The sequence below is a fragment of the Rutidosis leptorrhynchoides genome, chromosome 2, assembly GCF_046630445.1.
Source record: "Rutidosis leptorrhynchoides isolate AG116_Rl617_1_P2 chromosome 2, CSIRO_AGI_Rlap_v1, whole genome shotgun sequence".
NCBI classification, from domain to species: Eukaryota; Viridiplantae; Streptophyta; class Magnoliopsida; order Asterales; family Asteraceae; genus Rutidosis; species Rutidosis leptorrhynchoides.
The window spans coordinates 521,360,232-521,386,845 of record NC_092334.1 but is presented as its reverse complement, the minus strand read 5'-3'; the positions used below and the strand labels follow the sequence as shown (position 1 = coordinate 521,386,845).

General features: G+C 33.8%; 1 protein-coding gene and 1 pseudogene across 1 annotated transcript; both read right to left on the bottom strand.

Moving 5' to 3' along the window:
* LOC139889572 (acyltransferase GLAUCE-like) overlaps positions 1-23,116 on the bottom strand; it is a 90,271-nt pseudogene extending 67,155 nt beyond the window's left edge.
* LOC139892888 (uncharacterized) lies at positions 22,975-25,361 on the bottom strand. Its single transcript, XM_071876012.1, has 2 exons — positions 24,802-25,361; positions 22,975-23,394 (listed from the first exon to the last, which is right to left on the bottom strand). The coding sequence occupies exons 1-2, from the start codon at positions 25,272-25,274 to the stop codon at positions 23,127-23,129; spliced, it is 741 nt and encodes a 246-aa protein (XP_071732113.1). The 5' UTR covers positions 25,275-25,361; the 3' UTR covers positions 22,975-23,126.
* Between the last annotated feature and the right edge of the window lie 1,253 nt (positions 25,362-26,614).

The following is a 26,614-nucleotide window of genomic DNA, read 5'->3' as shown; positions in this document are numbered from 1 at the left end:
TAAGATTTCGGTAGACCGAGCAGAAAACACTTTGTTTTCAGCTTCGTAGTAGAAGTAGTAACCCATTGTTTCCTTTGGGTATTCCATAAAGTGAAATTTAATACTTCAGGGTTTTAATTTGTTTGAAGTGTGATGCTTCACATACACTTCACAACCCCAAAATTTCAAATAAGACAACTTGGGAATCTTCCCATGTCATACTTCATATGGTGTCTTTTCTGCCTTCTTGGTTGGAACCATATTGAGTATGCCTGCAGCAGACTCTAATGCATAACCCCAAAAAGACGGTGGTAGAGTAGTCAGACTCATCATAGATCAAACCATATCAAGTAAAGTTCGATTCATCCATTCAGACTCACCATTGAGTAATGGTGTGTGAGGTGAAGTGAATTGTAAGACAATCCCACAATTCTACAAGTGGTATAAAAACTCTTGACTCATATACTCACTTCATCCATCAGAGTGAAGTGATTTAATGATATTTCCAAGCTGACTCTTTACTTTATTTTGAAAGACTTTTGAACATTTCAAAAACTTCATGTTTATGTTTCAGCAATTAAAACATAACCATATCTACTATAACCATCGGTTTTTGTAACGAAATAAGACTTACCATTTCTAGACATTGTTCTAAAGGGCCACATACATCAATATGTATTAGTCCTAAAAGATATGTAGCTCTTTCACCTAAGTCGGAGAAATGAGCTTTTGTCATCCTTTCACATAAACATTACTCACATACATCAAATGACTCAAAGCCATTTGATTCCAAAAGTCCATAAGAATGGAGTTTTGAAATGCGTTGTTTATATGACCAAGATGACAATGTCATAGATAGGTCTTATTCAAGCGTTGTGTCATAACCCGACCTTAATCATAAGGACGAATACAATAACATATGATTTCATCGCGAGGTATTGACCTCTATATGCGACATTTTTCAAAAACTGCATTCGTTTTTACAATACAAACCATAGCTTTTATTACAAATACAAGGTTTAAACAACTTAATAATGATTATTGTTTAGCGATAATCTTAGACTTACAAACTTTACATGTGATAATAACAATACGACCTCCAACATATTTTACATTACAAATCCTCCGATATGCAATTTTATTTTTGACACAAATATGCATACTCAAGATCTTGCTTAAATTCAACATGTTGCAGCGGAAGCTTTTAGTTATCACCTGAGAATAAACATGCTTAAAACATCAACATAAAGTTGGTGAGATATAGGTTTAATGCCGGCAGCGTTATAAATATAGACCACAAGATTTCATATATAAACGTTTTAATAAAAATATTCTAAGTTGTTGAGCACTTGATAACCATACTTAACATTTAATCAACGTCGCATATTCCCTTTATTATGAAATCTTACTACACCGTACCAAGTGTAGTCACCGAAACGAAGTACTGTGCAACCGTTGAATACTGGTCGTCCAGTCCGGTTGGGGTTGTCAGGCCCGATAGATCTATCAACAGGATTCACGTTTACAATACCTCATGTAAATAATAGTTACAAGTTACAGGGAAGTATGCCAGTGGTACAACTCAACGTAGAATATATATTTTTAATCACTTGTGTCCATAACGTAAATCATAAAATGCATGTATTCTCATCCCGAAATATTTAGAGTTTAAAAGTGGGACTATATACTCACTTTTGCCTTGAAGGTATTTATCACGACTTGGTCTCCGATTGATATCACAAACCTAACCATATATATAATATATCAACATATTTTCTTTTCAAGTAATTGTTATATATATATATATATATATATATATATATATATATATATATATATATATACTTTTAATACTTTTAATATTTTCTTAGTCCGTAGTTAGCAGTCCGATGTTAGTGGTCCACAATTAGTTGCTTAAATAAAATAAATAAAGACCCCATCGTATTCGTATTTATCAGAATTAATCTTGACCCATGGTACCATGTTGTCAAATGACATGTTGCGTACATAAAGTACCGTGTTGTCAAATGACGTGTTGCGTGCAATCATGAGGTCTTATGATTAATCTTCTCGTGTTGTTTACAGGTGGTCCTGAAATATATAAAATCAAATCATAAGTAAATATATATTAAATATTATGTTAATTAGCCAAGATATGATTAATTCGATTTTGTCATAATATGATATATTACAGGTCTTGAAGTGTTTTTAAAAATCAAATTAGAAATATCTATTTAGTTTGCGAACAAGTTTGAAATCACTCAAACTATGTTCTTGTTGTTAAAATTTTACAACACAAAATAAGATAGCTATATAAATATGAATCGAATAAGGTTATGAATAAGGTTACTACCTCAAGTTACTTGGACAAAGCTACTGGAAAAAGGTAAGAAAAATCTTGGAATCAAAAGAGTGGTGGAGTGGGATTGAAAGATTGGAAGTAATCTCCTTGAAATCGGATGACTATATTGAAACGTTCTTGAGTAGGTAAATGAAGAGAGATTAGGGAGTGAATTAACTTGAAAGAAAATTGGAAATGAAATTGTATGTGTGTGTGTGCAAAATAGCATGATTATGGGATGGATATATAGGAGATTTAGCTTGTTTTCTTGTACAAAAGTCACACATGAGGTTAAATGGCTGGTTCCCACATGTAACATCATGTCTAGTGTGAAATGTCCCGTTCTTATTGATTAAAAATGTTCCATATTAATTGATTTCGTTGCGAGGTTTTGACCTCTATATGAGACATTTTTCAAAGACTGCATTCATTTTAAAACAAACCATAACCTTTATTTCATCAATAAAGGTTTAAAAAGCTTACGTAGATTATCAAATAATGATAATCTAAAATATCCTGTTTACACACGACCATTACATAATGGTTTACAATACAAATATGTTACAACAAAATAAGTTTCTTGAATGCAGTTTTTACACAATATCATACAAGCATGGACTCCAAATCTCGTCCTTATTTAAGTATGCGACAGCGGAAGCTCTTAATAATCACCTGAGAATAAACATGCTTAAAACGTCAACAAAAATGTTGGTGAGTTATAGGTTTAACCTATATATATCAAATCATAATAATAGACCACAAGATTTCATATTTCAATACACATCCCATACATAGAGATAAAAATCATTCATATGGTAAACACCTGGTAACCGACATTAACAAGATGCATATATAAGAATATCCCCATCATTCCGGGACACCCTTCGGATATGATATAAATTTCGAAGTACTAAAGCATCCGGTACTTTGGATGGGGTCTGTTAGGCCCAATAGATCTATCTTTAGGATTCGCGTCAATTAGGGTGTCTGTTCCCTAATTCTTAGATTACCATACTTAATAAAAAGGGGCATATTCGATTTCGATAATTCAACCATAGAATGTAGTTTCACGTACTTGTGTCTATTTTGTAAATCATTTATAAAACCTGCATGTATTCTCATCCCAAAAATATTAGATTTTAAAAGTGGGACTATAACTCACTTTCACAGATTTTTACTTCGTCGGGAAGTAAGACTTGGCCACTGGTTGATTCACGAACCTATAACAATATATACATATATATCAGAGTATGTTCAAAATATATTTACAACACTTTTAATATATTTTGATGTTTTAAGTTTATTAAGTCAGCTGTCCTCGTTAGTAACCTACAACTAGTTGTCCACAGTTAGATGTACAGAAATAAATCGATAAATATTATCTTGAATCAATCCACGACCCAGTGTATACGTATCTCAGTATTGATCACAACTCAAACTATATATATTTTGGAATCAACCTCAACCCTGTATAGCTAACTCCAACATTCACATATAGAGTGTCTATGGTTGTTCCGAAATATATATAGATGTGTCGACATGATAGGTCGAAACATTGTATACGTGTCTATGGTATCTCAAGATTACATAATATACAATACAAGTTGATTAAGTTATGGTTGGAATAGATTTGTTACCAATTTTCACGTAGCTAAAATGAGAAAAATTATCCAATCTTGTTTTACCCATAACTTCTTCATTTTAAATCCGTTTTGAGTGAATCAAATTGCTATGGTTTCATATTGAACTCTATTTTATGAATCTAAACAGAAAAAGTATAGGTTTATAGTCGGAAAAATAAGTTACAAGTCATTTTTATAAAGGTAGTCATTTCAGTCGAAAGAACGACGTCTAGATGACCATTTTAGAAAACATACTTCCACTTTGAGTTTAACCATAATATTTGGATATAGTTTCATGTTCATAATAAAAATCATTTTCTCAGAATAACAACTTTTAAATCAAAGTTTATCATAGTTTTTAATTAACTAACCCAAAACAGCCCGCGGTGTTACTACGACGGCGTAAATCCGGTTTTACGGTGTTTTTCGTGTTTTCAGGTTTTAAATCATTAAGTTAGCATATCATATAGATATAGAACATGTGTTTAGTTGATTTTAAAAGTCAAGTTAGAAGGATTAACTTTTGTTTGCGAACAAGTTTAGAATTAACTAAACTATGTTCTAGTGATTACAAGTTTAAACCTTCGAATAAGATAGCTTTATATGTATGAATCGAATGATGTTATGAACATCATTACTACCTTAAGTTCCTTGGATAAACCTACTGTAAAAGAGAAAAATGGATCTAGCTTCAACGGATCCTTGGATGGCTCGAAGTTCTTGAAGCAGAATCATGACACGAAAACAAGTTCAAGTAAGATCATCACTTGAAATAAGATTGTTATAGTTATAGAAATTGAACCAAAGTTTGAATATGATTATTACCTTGTATTAGAATGATAACCTACTGTAAGAAACAAAGATTTCTTGAGGTTGTATGATCACCTTACAAGATTGGAAGTGAGCTAGCAAACTTGAAAGTATTCTTGATTTTATGAAACTAGAACTTTTGGAATTTATGAAGAACACTTAGAACTTGAAGATATAACTTGAGAGAGATCAATTAGATGAAGAAAATTGAAGAATGAAAGTGTTTGTAGGTGTTTTTGGTCATTGGTGTATGGATTAGATATAAAGGATATGTAATTTTGTTTTCATGTAAATAAGTCATGAATGATTACTCATATTTTTGTAATTTTATGAGATATTTCATGCTAGTTGCCAAATGATGGTTCCCACATGTGTTAGGTGACTCACATGGGCTGCTAAGAGCTGATCATTGGAGTGTATATACCAATAGTACATACATCTAAAAGCTGTGTATTGTACGAGTACGAATACGGGTGCATACGAGTAGAATTGTTGATGAAACTGAACGAGGATGTAATTGTAAGCATTTTTGTTAAGTAGAAGTATTTTGATAAGTGTATTGAAGTCTTTCAAAAGTGTATAAATACATATTAAAACACTACATGTATATACATTTTAACTGAGTCGTTAAGTCATCGTTAGTCGTTACATGTAAGTGTTGTTTTGAAACCTTTAGGTTAACGATCTTGTTAAATGTTGTTAACCCAATGTTTATAATATCAAATGAGATTTTAAATTATTATATTATCATGATATTATCATGTATGAATATCTCTTAATATGATATATATACATTAAATGTCTTTACAACGATAATCGTTACATATATGTCTCGTTTAAAAATCATTAAGTTAGTAGTCTTGTTTTTACATATGTAGTTCATTGTTAATATACTTAATGATATATTTACTTATCATAGTATCATGTTAACTATATATATATCCATATATATGTCATCATATAGTTTTTACAAGTTTTAACGTTCGTGAATCACCGGTCAACTTGGGTGGTCAATTGTCTATATGAAACATATTTCAATTAATCAAGTCTTAACAAGTTTGATTGCTTAACATGTTGGAAACATTTAATCATGTAAATATCATTCTCAATTAATATATATAAACATGGAAAAGTTCGGGTCACTACAGTACCTACCCGTTAAATAAATTTCGTCCCGAAATTTTAAGCTGTTGAAGGTGTTGACGAATCTTCTGGAAATAGATGTGGGTATTTCTTCTTCATCTGATCTTCACGCTCCCAGGTGAACTCGGGTCCTCTACGAGCATTCCATCGAACCTTAACAATTGGTATCTTGTTTTGCTTAAGTCTTTTAACCTCACGATCCATTATTTCGACGGGTTCTTCGATGAATTGAAGTTTTTCGTTGATTTGGATTTCATCTAATGGAATAGTGAGATCTTATTTAGCAAAACATTTCTTCAAATTTGAGACGTGGAAAGTGTTATGTACAGCCGCGAGTTGTTGAGGTAACTCAAGTCGGTAAGCTACTGGTCCGACACGATCAATAATCTTGAATGGTCCAATATACCTTGGATTTAATTTCCCTCGTTTACCAAATCGAACAACGCCTTTCCAAGGTGCAACTTTAAGCATGACCATCTCTCCAATTTCAAATTCTATATCTTTTCTTTTAATGTCAGCGTAGCTCTTTTGTCGACTTTGGGCGGTTTTCAACCGTTGTTGAATTTGGATGATCTTCTCGGTAGTTTCTTGTATAATTTCCGGACCCGTAATCTGTCTATCCCCCACTTCACTCCAACAAATCGGAGACCTGCACTTTCTACCATAAAGTGCTTCAAACGGCGCCATCTCAATGCTTGAATGGTAGCTGTTGTTGTAGGAAAATTCTGCTAACGGTAGATGTCGATCCCAAATGTTTCCAAAATCAATAACACATGCTCGTAGCATGTCTTCAAGCGTTTGTATCGTCCTTTCGCTCTGCCCATCAGTTTGTGGATGATAGGCAGTACTCATGTCTAGACGAGTTCCTAATGCTTGCTGTAATGTCTGCCAGAATCTTGAAATAAATCTGCCATCCCTATCAGAGATAATAGAGATTGGTATTCCATGTCTGGAGACGACTTCCTTCAAATACAGTCGTGCTAACTTCTCCATCTTGTCATCTTCTCTTATTGGCAGGAAGTGTGCTGATTTGGTGAGACGATCAACTATTACCCAAATAGTATCAAAACCACTTGCAGTCCTTGGCAATTTAGTGATGAAATCCATGGTAATGTTTTCCCATTTCCATTCCGGGATTTCGGGTTGTTGAAGTAGACCTGATGGTTTCTGATGCTCAGCTTTGACCTTAGAACACGTCAAACATTCTCCTACGTATTTAGCAACATCGGCTTTCATACCCGGCCACCAAAAATGTTTCTTGAGATCCTTGTACATCTTCCCCGTTCCAGGATGTATTGAGTATCTGGTTTTATGAGTTTCTCTAAGTACCATTTCTCTCATATCTCCAAATTTTGGTACCCAAATCCTTTCAGCCCTATACCGGGTTCCGTCTTCCCGAATATTAAGATGCTTCTCCGATCCTTTGGGTATTTCATCCTTTAAATTTCCCTCTTTTAAAACTCCTTGTTGCGCCTCCTTTATTTGAGTAGTAAGGTTATTATGAATCATTATATTCAAAGATTTTACTCGAATGGGTTCTCTGTCCTTCCTGCTCAAGGCATCGGCTACCACATTTGCCTTCCCCGGGTGGTAACGAATCTCAAAGTCGTAATCATTCAATAATTCAATCCACCTACGCTGCCTCATATTCAGTTGTTTCTGATTAAATATGTGTTGAAGACTTTTGTGGTCGGTATATATAATACTTTTGACCCCATATAAATAGTGCCTCCAAGTCTTTAATGCAAAAACAACCGCGCCTAATTCCAAATCATGCGTCGTATAATTTTGTTCGTGAATCTTCAATTGTCTAGACGCATAAGCAATCACCTTCGTTCGTTGCATTAATACACAACCGAGACCTTGCTTTGATGCGTCACAATAAATCACAAAATCATCATTCCCTTCAGGCAATGACAATATAGGTGCCGTAGTTAGCTTTTTCTTCAATAACTGAAACGCTTTCTCTTGTTCATCATTCCATTCAAATTTCTTCCCTTTATGCGTTAATGCAGTCAAGGGTTTTGCTATTCTGGAAAAGTCTTGGATGAACCTTCTGTAGTAACCAGCTAGTCCTAAAAACTTGCGTATGTGTTTCGGAGTTTTCGGGGTTTCCCACTTTTCAACAGTTTCTATCTTTGCCTGATCCACCTTAATACCTTCTTTGTTCACTATGTGACCGAGGAATTGAACTTCTTCCAACCAAAATGCACACTTTGAAAACTTAGCGTACAATTCTTCATTCCTCAATACTTCTAACACCTTTCTCAAATGTTCACCGTGTTCTTGGTCATTCTTTGAGTAAATAAGTATGTCATCAATGAAAACAATGACAAACTTGTCAAGGTATGGTCCACACACTCGGTTCATAAGGTCCATGAACACAGCTGGTGCATTAGTTAAACCAAACGGCATGACCATAAACTCGTAATGACCGTAACGTGTTCTGAAAGCAGTCTTTGGAATATCATCTTCTTTCACCCGCATTTGATGATACCCGGAACGTAAGTCAATCTTTGAATAAACAGACGAGCCTTGTAGTTGATCAAATAAGTCGTCGATTCTCGGTAGTGGGTAGCGGTTCTTGATGGTAAGTTTGTTCAACTCTCGGTAGTCGATACACAACCTGAATGTACCATCTTTCTTCTTGACAAACAAAACAGGAGCTCCCCACGGTGATGTGCTTGGTCGAATGAAACCACGCTCTAAAAGTTCTTGTAATTGGCTTTGCAGTTCTTTCATCTCACTGGGTGCGAGTCTGTAAGGAGCACGAGCTATTGGTGCAGCTCCTGGTACAAGATCTATTTGAAATTCAACGGATCGATGTGGGGGTAATCCCGGTAATTCTTTCGGAAATACATCGGGAAATTCTTTTGCAATGGGAACATCATTGATGCTCTTTTCTTCAGTTTGTACTTTCTCGACGTGTGCTAGAACAGCATAGCAACCTTTTCTTATTAGTTTTTGTGCCTTCAAATTACTAATAAGATGTAGCTTCGTGTTGCCCTTTTCTCCGTACACCATTAAGGGTTTTCCTTTTTCTCGTATAATGCGAATTGCATTTTTATAACAAACGATCTCTGCTTTCACTTCTTTCAACCAGTCCATACCGATTATCACATCAAAACTCCCTAACTCTACTGGTATCAAATCAATCTTAAATGTTTCGCTAACCAGTTTAATTTCTCGATTCCGACATATATTATCTGCTGAAATTAATTTACCATTTGCTAATTCGAGTAAAAATTTACTATCCAAAGGCGTCAATGGACAACTTAATTTAGCACAAAAATCTCTACTCATATAGCTTCTATCCACACCCGAATCAAATAAAACGTAAGCAGATTTATTGTCAATAAGAAACGTACCCGTAACAAGCTCCGGGTCTTCCTGTGCCTCTGCCGCATTAATATTGAAAACTCTTCCGCGGCCTTGTCCATTCGTGTTCTCCTGGTTCGGGCAATTTCTAATAATGTGGCCCGGTTTTCCACATTTATAACAAACTACATTGGCATAACTTGCTCCGACACTACTTGCTCCGCCATTACTCGTTCCGACACCATTTGTTCCTTTCGTTCTATTAACCCCTGGTCCGTAGACCTCACACTTCGCCGCGCTATGACCATTTCTTTTACACTTGTTGCAAAATTTGGTGCAGAACCCCGAGTGATACTTTTCACACCTTTGGCATAGCTACTTCTGATTGTTGTTGTTGTTGTTGCGGTTATTATTGTTGTTGGGATGATTGTTGTAGTTGCTGTTGTTGTTGTTGTTGTTGTTGTTGTTGTTGTTGTTGTTGGGCCGTTTGTTGTAGTTGCGATTGATGTTGCGATTGTTGGGATAATTGTTGCGATTATTGTTGTAATTGTTGTTGTTGTTGTATTGGTGATTCTTATCACCGTTTTCCTCCCACTTTCTTTTGACTTGCTTCACATTGGCCTCTTCAGCAGTCTGTTCTTTAATTCTTTCTTCAATCTGGTTCACTAGTTTGTGAGCCATTCTACATGCCTGTTGTATGGAGGCGGGCTCGTGTGAACTTATATCTTCTTGGATTCTTTCCGGTAATCCTTTCACAAACGCGTCGATATTCTCTTCCTCATCTTCTAATGCTCCCAGACACAATAGGCACAATTCTGTGAATCGTCTTTCGTACGTGGTAATATCAAATCCTTGGGTTCGTAACCCTCTAAGTTCTGTCTTGAGCTTATTGACCTCGGTTCTGGGACGGTACTTCTCGTTCATCAAGTGCTTGAATGCTGACCACGGTAGTGCGTAAGCATCATCTTGTCCCACTTGCTCTAGATAGGTATTCCACCATGTTAACGCAGAACCTGTGAAGGTATGCGTAGCGTACTTCACTTTGTCCTCTTCAGTACACTTACTTATGGCCAACACCGATTCGACCTTCTCGGTCCACCGTTTCAATCCGATCGGTCCTTCGGTTCCATCAAATTCCAAAGGTTTGCAGGCAGTGAATTCTTTGTAGGTGCATCCTACACGATTTCCTGTACTGCTAGATCCAAGGTTATTGTTGGTATGTAGCGCAGCCTGTACTGCGGCTATGTTTGAAGCTAGAAAAGTACGGAATTCCTCTTCATTCATATTCACGGTGTGTCGAGTAGTCGGTGCCATTTCCTTCAAAATAGTCAAATGGAACAAGTTAATCATACAGAATATTAAGAGTAGTTAATAGTATTTCGTAGCATAATATGAACTCATTTATAAAAGCTTTTTCTTCATATCAGCGTTTTATAAGTTTAAATTCGGGTAGTACCTACCCGTTAAGTTCATACTTAGTAGCTAACATACAATTCAACTACTACAATTCTATATGAAAAACTGATTATAATAATATTTCGTGTTCAAACTTTTACACAATATTTTACAAACTTACAATACCGCTTATTTTACATATAGCATGAAATATAGCACACAATAAATTTGATACAAGATGGTTGTGAAGATAATCCTAGCTATTACACAAGTCGTTCAGCAAAGGCAATAAAGACACGTAATTCATACGTCCAGAAACAAGTCATGCATTCTGGTTTTACTAGGATTACTTCCCATCCTTGGTCTTGTGGAACATAACCGTTATGGCCGTTGATAAGACATCGTATTGTAACGTCGTCAAAGGGACGAGGGTTATGTAATGTCCAACAGTCCCGTAACAATCTAAAAACCTCATTTCTTACCCCAATTACCGACTCCGTCACTTGTGGGAACGTTTTGTTTAATAGTTGTAGCCCGATGTTCTTGTTCTCACTTTGGTGAGAAGCGAACATTACTAATCCGTAAGCATAACATGCTTCTTTATGTTGCATGTTAGCCGCTTTTTCTAAATCACGAAGTCCAATATTCGGATGTATTGAGTCAAAATAATTTCTTAACCCATTGCGTAAAATAGCATTTGGGTTCCCCGCAATATATGCGTCAAAGTAAACACATCGTAACTTATGGATTTCCCAATGTGATATCCCCCATCTTTCGAACGAAAGCCTTTTATAAACCAAGGCATTCTTGGAACGTTCTTCGAATGTCTTACAAACTGATCTCGCCTTAAATAGTTGTGCCGAAGAATTCTGACCGACTCTAGACAAGATTTCATCAATCATGTCTCCGGGTAGGTCTCTTAAAATATTGGGTTGCCTATCCATTTTGTGTTTTTATACTGTAAAATAGACAAGAGTTAGATTCATAAAAAAAAATACTTATTAATACAAGCAATTTTACATATATCATAAAGCATAAGCACAATATATTACATATATTACACCACACGAATACAACTATCTTATTCCGACTCGCTTGTTTCTTCTTCTTCGGTTTTGGTACGTTTTGCCAAGTTTCTAGGGATATATGATGTTCCCCTAATACGAGCCGTCGTTTTCCACATTGGTTTAGAAAAACCTGGTGGTTTAGAGGTTCTCGGGTCATTGTTACAACTTAAGGACTTCCAGGGTTGACGATACATATAAAGTTCATCGGGGTTGGAATTAGATTTCTCTATTTTTATGCCCTTTCCCTTATTATTTTCTTTTGCCTTTTTAAATTCAGTTGGGGTAATTTCTATAACATCGTCGGAATTCTCGTCGGAATCCGATTCATCGGAGAATTGGTAATCCTCCCAATATTTTGCTTCCTTGGCGAAAACACCATTGACCATAATTAACCTTGGTCGGTTGGTTGAGGATTTTCTTTTACTTAACCGTTTTATTATTTCCCCCACCGGTTCTATTTCTTCATCCGGTTCCGATTCTTCTTCCGGTTCCGACTCTTCTTCCGGTTCCGACTCTTCTTCCGATTCCTCTTCGGGAACTTGTGAATCAGTCCACGAATCATTCCAATTTACATTTGACTCTTCATTATTATTAGGTGAGTCAATGGGACTTGTTCTAGAGGTAGACATCTATCACATAATATCAAACGCGTTAAGAGATTAATATATCACATAATATTCACATGTTAAAAATATATAGTTTCCAACAAAATTTGTTAAGCAATCATTTTTCAACTAAACACGGTCGAAGTCCAGACTCACTAATGCATCCTAACAAACTCGATAAGACACACTAATGCAAAATTCTGGTTCTCTAAGACCAACGCTCGGATACCAACTGAAATGTCCCGTTCTTATTGATTAAAAACGTTCCATATTAATTGATTTCGTTGCGAGGTTTTGACCTCTATATGAGACATTTTTCAAAGACTGCATTCATTTTAAAACAAACCATAACCTTTATTTCATCAATAAAGGTTTAAAAAGCTTACGTAGATTATCAAATAATGATAATCCAAAATATCCTGTTTACACACGACCATTACATAATGGTTTACAATACAAATATGTTACAACAAAATAAGTTTCTTGAATGCAGTTTTTACACAATATCATACAAGCATGGACTCCAAATCTCGTCCTTATTTAAGTATGCGACAGCGGAAGCTCTTAATAATCACCTGAGAATAAACATGCTTAAAACGTCAACAAAAATGTTGGTGAGTTATAGGTTTAACCTATATATATCAAATCATAATAATAGACCACAAGATTTCATATTTCAATACACATCCCATACATAGAGATAAAAATCATTCATATTGTGAACACCTGGTAACCGACATTAACAAGATGCATATATAAGAATATCCCCATCATTCCGGGACACCCTTCGGATATGATATAAATTTCGAAGTACTAAAGCATCCGGTACTTTGGATGGGGTCTGTTAGGCCCAATAGATCTATCTTTAGGATTCGCGTCAATTAGGGTGTCTGTTCCCTAATTCTTAGATTACCAGACTTAATAAAAAGGGGCATATTCGATTTCAATAATTCAACCATAGAATGTAGTTTCACGTACTTGTGTCTATTTTGTAAATCATTTATAAAACCTGCATGTATTCTCATCCCAAAAATATTAGATTTTAAAAGTGGGACTATAACTCACTTTCACAGATTTTTACTTCGTCAGGAAGTAAGACTTGGCCACTGGTTGATTCACGAACCTATAACAATATATACATATATATCAAAGTATGTTCAAAATATATTTACAACACTTTTAATATATTTTGATGTTTTAAGTTTATTAAGTCAGCTGTCCTCGTTAGTAACCTACAACTAGTTGTCCACAGTTAGATGTACAGAAATAAATCGATAAATATTATCTTGAATCAATCCACGACCCAGTGTATACGTATCTCAGTATTGATCACAACTCAAACTATATATATTTTGGAATCAACCTCAACCCTGTATAGCTAACTCCAACATTCACATATAGAGTGTCTATGGTTGTTCCGAAACATATATAGATGTGTCGACATGATAGGTCGAAACATTATATACGTGTCTATGGTATCTCAAGATTACATAATATACAATACAAGTTGATTAAGTTATGGTTGGAATAGATTTGTTACCAATTTTCACGTAGCTAAAATGAGAAAAATTATCCAATCTTGTTTTACCCATAACTTCTTCATTTTAAATCCGTTTTGAGTGAATCAAATTGCTATGGTTTCATATTGAACTCTATTTTATGAATCTAAACAGAAAAAGTATAGGTTTATAGTCGGAAAAATAAGTTACAAGTCGTTTTTATAAAGGTAGTCATTTCAGTCGAAAGAACGACGTCTAGATGACCATTTTAGAAAACATACTTCCACTTTGAGTTTAACCATAATATTTGGATATAGTTTCATGTTCATAATAAAAATCATTTTCTCAGAATAACAACTTTTAAATCAAATTTTATCATAGTTTTTAATTAACTAACCTAAAACAGCCCGCGGTGTTACTACGACGGCGTAAATCCGGTTTTACGGTGTTTTTCGTGTTTCCAGGTATTAAATCATTAAGTTAGCATATCATATAGATATAGAACATGTGTTTAGTTGATTTTAAAAGTCAAGTTAGAAGGATTAACTTTTGTTTGCGAACAAGTTTAGAATTAACTAAACTATGTTCTAGTGATTACAAGTTTAAACCTTCGAATAAGATAGCTTTATATGTATGAATCGAATGATGTTATGAACATCATTACTACCTTAAGTTCCTTGGATAAACCTACTGGAAAAGGGAAAAATGGATCTAGCTTCAACGGATCCTTGGATGGCTCGAAGTTCTTGAAGCAGAATCATGACACGAAAACAAGTTCAAGTAAGATCATCACTTGAAATAAGATTGTTATAGTTATAGAAATTGAACCAAAGTTTGAATATGATTATTACCTTGTATTAGAATGATAACCTACTGTAAGAAACAAAGATTTCTTGAGGTTGGATGATCACCTTACAAGATTGGAAGTGAGCTAGCAAACTTGAAAGTATTCTTGATTTTATGAAACTAGAACTTTTGGAATTTATGAAGAACACTTAGAACTTGAAGATATAACTTGAGAGAGATCAATTAGATGAATAAAATTGAAGAATGAAAGTGTTTGTAGGTGTTTTTGGTCGTTGGTGTATGGATTAGATATAAAGGATATGTAATTTTGTTTTCATGTAAATAAGTCATGAATGATTACTCATATTTTTGTAATTTTATGAGATATTTCATGCTAGTTGCCAAATGATGGTTCCCACATGTGTTAGGTGACTCACATGGGCTGCTAAGAGCTGATCATTGGAGTGTATATACCAATAGTACATACATCTAAAAGCTGTGTATTGTACGAGTACGAATACGGGTGCATACGAGTAGAATTGTTGATGAAACTGAACGAGAATGTAATTGTAAGCATTTTTGTTAAGTAGAAGTATTTTGATAAGTGTATTTAAGTCTTTCAAAAGTGTATAAATACATATTAAAACACTACATGTATATACATTTTAACTGAGTCGTTAAGTCATCGTTAGTCGTTACATGTAAGTGTTGTTTTGAAACCTTTAGGTTAACGATCTTGTTAAATGTTGTTAACCCAATGTTTATAATATCAAATGAGATTTTAAATTATTATATTATCATGATATTATCATGTATGAATATCTCTTAATATGATATATATACATTAAATGTCTTTACAACGATAATCGTTACATATATGTCTCGTTTAAAAATCATTAAGTTAGTAGTCTTGTTTTTACATATGTAGTTCATTGTTAATATACTTAAAGATATGTTTACTTATCATAGTATCATGTTAACTATATATATATCCATATATATGTCATGATATAGTTTTTACAAGTTTTAACATTCGTGAATCACCGGTCAACTTGGGTGGTCAATTGTCTATATGAAACATATTTCAATTAATCAAGTCTTAACAAGTTTGATTGCTTAACATGTTGGAAATATTTAATCATGTAAATATCAATCTCAATTAATATATATAAACATGGAAAAGTTCGGGTCACTACATAGTGGCTGATCATTGAAGTTTATTGTTGGTATATACCAATAGTAAATAAGTATAGAAGCTGGGTATGATACGGTTACATATACCCTAGATATACTTGTAGAAATTTTGAGGAATCGGAACGAGAATTCAAATATGGACGGGTTTATAACTGTAAAAGAGGCTCAAAACTGGGCTTTTATTTTTGGGTCAAACCGGGCCAAAATAAAATTTTAAGACATTTTTAATAAAGCAATGTTAGCCCAAAAAAAAAAATTCCAAGCTGACCTAGCAGCTCGACCCCAGCCAGGGGCTCTGCCCCTTGGACCCCGCCAGGGGTTGCCACCCCTTGGACCCCGCTTATCGAGGGCGCTGCCCCCGAACCCCCGTCATAATCAAGATAAGTTCAAACAAGTGTGCACTCCACATAATCGTAAGTATATATGTCAAAGAACGTTACATATACTTATCGTTTTGAAAACTTAAGTTAGTGGTCTCAAAGTATACTTATAACTCATTGTTGTTAGTTCACAATGAAATGTTAAACCATCCTTAAATCATGTTAAATATGTATAGATATGTACATATACATAATCGTATAATTATCGTGTGTTATATAGTTCGTGATATCATCGGTCAAATTGGACGGTCAAACGTTGTGTGAAACTCTTTTCAAAAACATAAGTCTCAACAGTTTGGATTGCTTATCATGTTGGTAAGGTTTATTTTATGTAAATATTAATCTCATAAGTATAAAATGATCGGAAAAATCCGGGTCGTTACACGTTGCTTGAATTACTTGACGGTACAGGTATACATAGAATTCTCATTTGAAATTACACCATGCATATCAATTTCAAAAATACCATCACTTGGATAGGCATTAAGATAAAAAAAATATTATCCTTAGAAATTGAAATATCAAAGCAGCATCTTTCAAATCATATTGCTCATAGTGACCAATGGTTTCAATTGAAGCTTGATTCCCAATGCCCACTCGCAAATCCAGTGTGCCTTTCTTCAGTCTATTCTTTCTTCTCATTCCCTTTATATTGTTACAGGTGTGAAGGCCACAACCAGTTAACAATGATTTAGGAATCACTAGAAGAAGTATATAACTGTATATGAAATATACTTGAGATTTCTAGTCTTACCATCATTGCCTTTTCTCAGCTCAGATTGGTAGATAGGACAACTTCCTTCTCCAATTGCCAACCTTTCCACAATGGAAATATTCGGTGTCTTTTGTTGGGATTTACTTCTTGGAAGGTGGAATATTTTCCTGGTAAATGATTTACCATATCTCTTCCACAAAGTATTCGACTTATTCTATTTCACCCTGATAATGCTAAAAACGAACATATATTTCATAGCATTATCCCTCAAGAAAGACAAGCTTTTAGTTGCAATTGTTCTATTTACAAGTGATATTCGTTTAAATAATAAAAGGTGAAGACAAAAGACAGATTCGACGAATTGAAGACGCAAACGACCAAAAAGCTCAAAAGTACAAAGTACAATCAAAGTGGTTCAAATTATTGATGAGAAACGTCTCAAAATTACAAGAGTACAAGACGCAAAATGCAAAATACAAGATATTAAATTGTACGCAAGGACGTTCAAAAATCCGGAACCGGGACCAGAGTCAACTCTCAACGCTCGACGCAACGGACTAAAAATTACAAGTCAACTATGCACATAAATATAATATAATATTTAAATAATTCTTAAAATTATTTATATATTATATATATATTTATAAACTGTCGGCAAGATGCAAACAAAGTCATGTGAGCTGGAAAAGCAGGCCATGCGATCGCATGGCCTGGCAGTTATAAAACCATGCGATCGCATGGTATACAGTATCAGGCCACACTCCTATAAATTTCGCAGTTTGGTGATCAACTTAACACATCTTTTTCTCTTCCTATCTATCAACGTATATATATATATATATATATATATATATATATATATATATATATATATATATATATATATATATATATATATATATATATATATATATATATATATATATATATATTAATTATAATTTTAATTTTAATTTTAATAATAAGTGTATGTTAGCGAATGTTGTAAGGGTGTAAGTCGAAATTCTGTCCGTGTAACGCTACGCTATTATTAATCATTGTAAGTTATGTTCAACCTTTTTAAATTAATGTCTCGTAGCTAAGTTATTATTATGCTTATTTAATGCCGAAGTAATCGTGATGTTGGGCTAAATATTAACGACGGGGTAATTGGGCTTTGTACCATAATTGGGGTTTGAACAAAAGAACGACACTTGTGGAAATTAGACTATGGGATATTAATAGGTTTTATATTAACTTAACGATACCTCATTAATTTAATATAAAGGTTATAATTTGACATATTTATATATAACCACATACGCTTAATCGGGTACGGTGGGTGGGATATCTGTAAATACCAATAATTGTTCATTTTACCGGACACGGGATTGGATTAATAGTTAATGGACTAGTTAAAACAGGGGTGGATTACATTCAAGGGTAATTGGTGTAATTATTAACAAAGTATTAAAACCTTGGTTTACACGCAGTCGATAACCTGGTGTATTCATTAAACAAAGTAATAAGACCTTGTTACAATTCGAATCCCCAATTAGTTGGAATATTTGACTTCGGGAATAAGAATAATTTGACGAAGACCTCCGCACTTTATGATTATGACTGATGGACTATTATGGACAAATCTGTATGGACATATTGAATAATCCAGGACAAAGGACAATTAACCCATGGTACTAAACTAAAATCAACACGTCAAACATCATGATTACGGAAGTTTAAATAAGCATAATTCCTTTATTTCATATTTAATTTCCTTTATTTCATATTTAATTGCACTTTTAATTATCGCACTTTTATTTACTGTCATTTTATTTAATTGCACTTTTAATTTATCGTACTTTTTAATTATCGCAATTTTATTTTCGTTATTTACTTTACGCTTTAATTTAAGTTATATTTATTTTTTTAATATTTTACATTAGGTTTTAACTGCGACTAAAGTTTTAAAATCGACAAACCGGTCATTAAACGGTAAAATTCCCCTTTTATAATAATAATACTACTTATATATATATATTTATATTTATACAAATATAGTTTTAAAAATATAGCGTTAAACTTGGCGAGTTCCCTGTGGACGAACCGGACTTACTAAAAACTACACTACTGTACGATTAGGTACACTGCCTATAAGTGTTGTAGCAAGGTTTAGGTATATCCATTCTATAAATAAATAAATAACTTGTGTAAAATTGTATCGTATTTAATAGTATTTCCTTGTAAAAATTACTACTATTTTGTATACACCTCTACGCACATCACACCCTTTCATCTTACTTCTCCTACTCATCGAACAACTTCCGATAAGCATTTTGCTTAGCAGCAGGAGTTGCGCAAACAGGAGGATCAGATAAGGGTTCTAATTTTGTTCAACTTCCATTCATGCTTGAGAACAATTCTCAGGTTGCAGTGCCAGTCTAGGAAGTTTGAACATTGAGTTTATCCTTCTTCAACAAAGAAGGAAGTGTGTTTTGGTTTACGTTTTGATTATTTGACATCTACAACAGATATAAGATTCAATTTAGTATTTTCGATATTAAGCTTTAATAAATTAACTACCCAAGTTTTTATTGTATTTAAAAATAATTAATTTACGAAAGCCTAAGATCCATATAGAGGTTCCATAGCCACATCTGTTGATCAGCTAGCAGTTATGGAGTCTATTGGTAGGTAGAGGGTACCAATTGCATTACAAGTGCAACTCTTAGATCTTTATGGGACCTTGGAATATGTGTAGTATAACAAACCACTATTATCTATTGGCATGTTTGTCCCATCCTTGCCTCGAACTCAGGTCTCACCGTGAATACGATTAAGTCATCCAATTTGGAAACAGTGAAAATTCACGCTAGTCTCACTAGATCGAAAAATCCACCTCGTGGCTATAATTCAGCCTAGTCTCACTAGATCAGAAAAATAACGAGGAGTGTTTGCAAGCTCATTGGATGGCATGACTTAAATTTGAAGGGTATTTTATAAAAAGTTTGTGTCAACGAATAATGCATGCACACAAGATTCGCTACTCTATTAGTTAAAAAACATTTTAACAAATTGTATATGTCGATATGTTTGTGAGTATAATTTGTTATTTAATTTATAGGATAAAAATAACAAATACACAAACGTGTATCGTTTTAAAACAATTTTAAAAGATGCCACCCATATATATTATGTGAGTTTTAAAATCATCAATTTTAAACTCGTAAGCGTTTAACTTTTAAAATCAGCAATTTTAATCTTTAAACTCATTACTTGTTTTATTTAACGTTTTCATCAAAAACATTTAGCATATATACTATAATCAACAATTATATATATAAATGCGAAAAATATAACACAATCATGCATCACACACACATAGCCTAGCCCAAAAATCCTATGCTTGATCCCATGAGCCGACATGGGATCAAGAGGTCAAACTAAGGGTAATATCGTAGCGCCCACTTGATTCAATAACCAAGTGAAAAACTTGACAAACGTCATCGTTGTTAACTTGATCTGTTCGCCATCTTCTAAGTCAAACTTCACGTTGCATCTATATCTTCAATCTTCATCTTATTACATTTATTTAAAATTAAAAAATACAACTAATCTAATACTTTTACAATTTAGAATAAACATAAATACAATACTATGAAATTGAAAATAAATAAAATACAACTATGGCTTCAAAATGGCCTTTCTAATAAAATAAATAATCAACAAGACATAATATTGCCGTAATCAACAATCACAACAATCGTACATAGGTCGGGGCATTATGGGCTATGTGCGTAATCACAATTTTAATAACTACATTATTAAAACCTACATATGGCTTGTCCATGGTTACAATGCATGTGTACAACCATGGAATACAGAAATCAACAATTATAATAAATATTCAAGCCATAATAATTAAATCTACAATTTAAATTAGTGATATTCTTTCAATCATATTTGTGCGTCATTAGGTTAAGTCTAAATCAACCGTGTTGACTTTAAAAACCAAAAAGGTTTCGACTTTCACGAATACACCACAAAGCTAAATCTAAAGAATAGTCACACGACAATTAAAATGGTGTAAAAGCGGCTCTGATACCACTGATGGAAAATCGTGTGTACTTTTAAATTTTATAAACACAGCGGAACATATAAATAAACATCTTTTATTTTTATTATCATTAAAATAAACATCATTTATTTAATTATAAACTTTCACACGATTAACGGTTCCCAATAAGATTCAATTACACCACTAATAATTGTCAACTAATAAATTCACAAATAGGAGTTTAGATATACCTTTAACGAGCGATGCAAGAGCGATAGAATCAACTATCCACGTCTAGGTTGAAGCATATATTCAAAGTGTATGAATATCTCTATGGTTGATCCACACAGCACGTCAAGCAAACACCGGAGACTGCTAGATCTTGAATCACCAAATATTAATCAAGATAAAATAAACAAAACTCTTTTGTTTATTTCCTTTTCTTGTTCTTGTTCTTGACTCAAAAGAGTCAATTACACAGCCTTTAGTTGATATCTCTAAAATCAGTAACACAAGGTATGTTTTTGTATCCTCACATGTATGTCCTTTTATGGTTATTAAATTGGAAATGAGACAAAAACATATATATCATGTATCCACCGAATCCCATAAATTGATATGAATCTAAGTCTTTTTATTTTTATTATATTTAAAAACCAGAGTAAAGAAAACAATATGGAGTAGGTATTAAAGTTGGTTGATCCCTTTTTTTCTTTCCAGCTGTAAACAACAACAATATTATATTTATGTTCTTGGCCATTTGCAATCAATCTCCAAAAAAGTAATTTGATTAACTTATATATTACGGAGTATTCATTTAACCCTAGATAATATAAGCTCATTCAATAATATTGTGATCCAACGACCCATTAAACATTTTATATGTAATTAAATCATATTTAATTAAATTATATTTTCGAACTATAGGCTATGATTAATAATTATATAATGATAGGTGATTATAAATATGTATATACATTATATACATATAGCCGGATATCTAAGTGCTTATTGTGTGTGACCTCATAGGCTCGTATATAAGCGGTAGTATAGAGTTGTGTTTTGACGTGCACACTAAACCAACAAACTGTACCCCGATTTACCTCATGAATATCCCACGTCAACAAACCCCAATCGCCATCACGACGATATCAAAAACTCCCCATATGGAAACCCTTTATTCACCTCTCCCCAATCGATCACTGATCTTGCATACTCACCGGTCAGTCTATTAGTACCTTCGGTCACCATTTCCACTAGTTTCGACAACGGGCTTTCTTTAATCTCTTTGCATTGGGCCGAGGCGTATGCACTAAGATGATGGTAAGTTCATCCTTGACCGAATGTCAACCATGTACAGAACGGTTGACAATCTAGAGAGGGTCATACCGTCATAGATGAGCTGCAACCACGTTGAACCCAGTGATTTGACATTAGTTGAACTGGGACCATCTTTGGATTTCTTTTTTAAGTGGGCTATGTCATATGAGGTCAAGTTGAAAATCTTGAAGTCAAGTTGACTTTCTGGGCAGTCAAAGACAGTTGGGTTCGGGATGTCTATTCGTGTGCGATTTTGAGGAGTTCGGGGTGATCAAACTGGATTTTGGGTGGCGATCATTGCAGGGAACAACAATAAGTGGTTTATGACTAGATCAGTCACACCTGAAGTTTAATTTACTCACGACCTAGCAGATGCATACAATAAGAAATTGCAAAGGCATGCCCAATGAACAATAGTGGCTTTTTACGATCGTGTTTATCGAGGTTAAGTTTGATTTAAAAACGGTCAAATAAACAGTTACCTTACCACCAAACACGTCATATAGTCATATAGGTCGAACGGTAAACGAGTGTAAAGTCGCTTATAGTACATTTATAATGGATACCAATTCCTAAATTACTGTACTTAGAATCTTAGACTATTACTGTAATGATATAGATTTGTGACAAAAGATGGTTGGGGTCAACCAAACCCATTTCTGCTCATTCAACCCATTTTGACTTGTTACTAACCCACCCCACCTACCTCTATCAATGACAACTAACAGAATGATAAAGTTGTTCGCTTCCTAAAAGCTAACCGATGACATAACTGAAAAGAAGAATTGAATACCTCTAATGCACAAGGTTTAAACCAGTAAGCCAAAGATCAAAATCAGGAAGAACGATAAAAACGAGAAGAACAAAAAGTACAAGAGAATGTGAAAAGTGAAACGAATTAGTCATAAACATAATCTTAGATACTAATATCTTCTTCTTTTATTTCGAGACTCTCTTTGATTTCCTTGTCAATTGCTCGCCTGTTTATTTGTATTTGGCGTACGTATTCTGCAATTATCAAATGAAACTTTGGAGCAAGCTTATTTGTAGAAGATCCATTTAGACCTGCTTTCTTTAAAGCCCTTGCGACATGTTTTTCTGCTTTTTGGAAATGTGGTGCACAGAGTTTTGGAACCGTGCATTTAAGAATCGGTTTCCCACAAAGTATAGGTCCCGCTTGTGAGCTGATGAAAAAATATAATAAGATACAAAATATAATTAGAAGTGGAAGTATACACAAGAAGGCATATTATTAAAAATAGATATACTTGTAGAACTCTCAAACAATAATTACTACAAAACGAAATATATAGTAAGCGCATCTTGTCATAATGTCAAACTTGTATCTTCAGCGTTTACAACAACCAGAATATTTGGCATTATACCTTTTATATTCTATTTAGAGGACGAGGTGTCGTGATTATCTATTTGGGTGTCACCCTCAAAGTCTAGGAAGGACCATAAAATTGAATTTCTGTGAAAAAGTGAAGGCGTCGTTTAGTGTCCATTTTAGTGCCCATTTGAGTTTGCAACGGATAGATTTTTTTTTTAAAAAGGAATTAAAAAAAAAAATGAATTGAACTTTGTATAATAGCTATCAGCCTAACATTAGGGACTAAAATTGCATGATGAATACCTAAATTTGCAAGTATCCAAGATGTTCTAAGTAAAAAAGCAAAGTTTTCCAACGAACCTGTTCACAAATTGCTTACCATTTTGCATTTATACCGCTCACAAGTGAACAGCAGGTTTTAAGATGATAAATAAGTCAAATGATAAACAACAAACCCATGACAACATATCTCTCGTGAGTAAGTTACAAGTGAAGTAATGAACCACCTATCCCTATCAGTAAAATACCTGCGAGGTGACTACTTAAGCTTTGTAACTTCAATCCTTTTTCGCGGTTTAAAAGGTAAAAGGTAGAAGGTTTTCCCTGTTCGGGCTACCTGGGAGGGCGAGTAATCCGACCTCATACTCTAATGTGTGCACGGGAACTATTTCCAACGTATCCCTGACCACCACTAAATATTCATCACTAAATATTCATCCTAGACAGGATTCGAACTCGAGACCTCTTGCAAGGAATTCAGGGCCCCAACCACTGGGCTGCAAGATCTAAATAAAGGCTGAACTATGGTCTTAAGAGTACAGAAGCGCAAGTGGAGTGTTTGGCTTAACTCATTCATACAACTTGTCGGCTAATTGTGCTATCATCACACAACAGATTAAAAAAAAGTGCTCTAATGTCACAAAATAAGTCAAGCCGATAAGCTGTCTTTCTAAACTTACTAAAACAGCCCCTCGGGTAAAGCTTATTTTACCTGATTATGTGCTTAAATGTTATACAATCCAATCATATGGGGCGTTTCACTAAGCTTATTTTCCTGATGACAAGGAATTTTGCTACCTTATGGAAATTCAAAAAAAACGACAAGCTAATTCCTAACGGTTTAAAAGCTTACCAATTTGAACTAATTGGCTATTATAAGCCATAACTGAAGCACACAAGCATTAAACTAAACATCAAATCATCATGTCATATATCAATTAAAAAACCATAAATATAAATTCATGAAAAAAGATCATACCTCTTGATGACATAATTACAGCCCATGTAAAGCTTCTGTTTACTATCACTCAATATATGACCATGACAAAACTTAGTCAACGCCATAGCTTTTAACTTACATCCATGAACAGCACACCTACCACTACTACTATTAATATAATCATTCCCAATTTCTAACCCTAATTCAGACTCATTTTCATTTATATTATTATTTTCATTATTATTAACCGATTGATCACCAGTAGCACCATCTTGATACGGACACTTTCCATACTCCCAATAATATTTTCTATATTTCAATTTTAAGTCTTCCATCATACACCAATAATGGTCTTTATAAACCCTAGCTAATTGTTTCAATCTACGAGCTCGTTGTTTGATTACTTCTTCACGTGATAGTAATTCTGATTTTGATAAGTATGTGTCTGCTTCATCGGAGATTATTCCGTTCATAGCGGTGGTTGCTGCGGTCACCGTCGTCGGTTCCGACATATATGTGTGTATAGATATAGATATACGGTTAAAGTATATGTATTTATATGAGTGTGTGACAGTGTTATATTTTTGGACAGATTTGATAATTTTCGTAGGAAGTTTTCAATTTGATTTTGATGAAGGGTCAAATTATTTAGGGTGAAAAGTGATTTTGAAGACGGCGCTAACTCACTTAAATAAAAAGTGTTTTTTTAAAAAAATAAATAAATAAATATGTGTCTGCTTCATTAAACATAATTAGATTTGTAAACTCTTTTTAATTAGTAATTACAAAGTTTAATTACAAAGTTTAATTCTGATTTTGATAAGTTTGTGTTTCTTTCATTGGACAATATTAAACGTATCATTTAGGGCTACGTTTAAATTTACTATAAATAGGTTTGTAAACTCTCTTTAATTAATTACAAAGTATAATTATTCTTTTTTTAATATGAAGTTTCCTTATATAATTTTGATAATAATATTATTCATGGCAGGTCTGAGTTATAAAAAGAGAATTATATTATTTATAGTATGCTTAAACGTATACGTTTATCATTTTTCATAAATAAAAGATACTCGTACTACGAGTATAATTTTTCTAACGATGAGGTTAAGATGAAAAAAACTTTTACTCTTTTATAACTATACCACGTATAAATCAAAGGCATGGTTTTTTTTTTTTTTTTTACTCCAAAGGCATTGTTTGTTTCTCGTATTGTCCATTCAAATAATATGATCAATGAACTTAAAGACGAAGTTGAAGAAAGAAGATCACATGTCAATGATGGGAAAATAGTCACCACGGGCAATCTACAAAGCGGAAACAAACATCCGTTTGACAACTATTTCCCAACCCGTATGAAACCGTGAGGATGCTAACAAATAAGCTATACCAAATCCAACCCAAATCAGTAGCAAATCAGCAAATAAATATAATCAAGCACACACAATACACACGAGACTTTTTACGTGGAAAACCTCTCAAAATCGAGAGTAAAAACCACGGGACTCGTAAGCCACTTAAATTCCACTATCATCAACAAAGAGAACAATACAATAGGTCTTCTCTAGATCATCTAGAGGTATACAACATCATCATACTCTTGAACTACAACAATCAACAAGTATACGAACAACCTAAAAGACAAAAGAGGAATTATCTCACCCAAAAATCTGCTCTCTGTTCCAGCAGCAATAACACGACCTACAGACCTTATTAGACGAATTCAACGGTTGAAAATATTGGCACTGATGTCAGGAAGACACAGCCCAAAAATTGTGAAGATTCAACGGTCGGATCTCCGGGGATCGAAGGTTTTCTGGCCTGCTGTCACTGTAGACGGAAATGGGGTTTT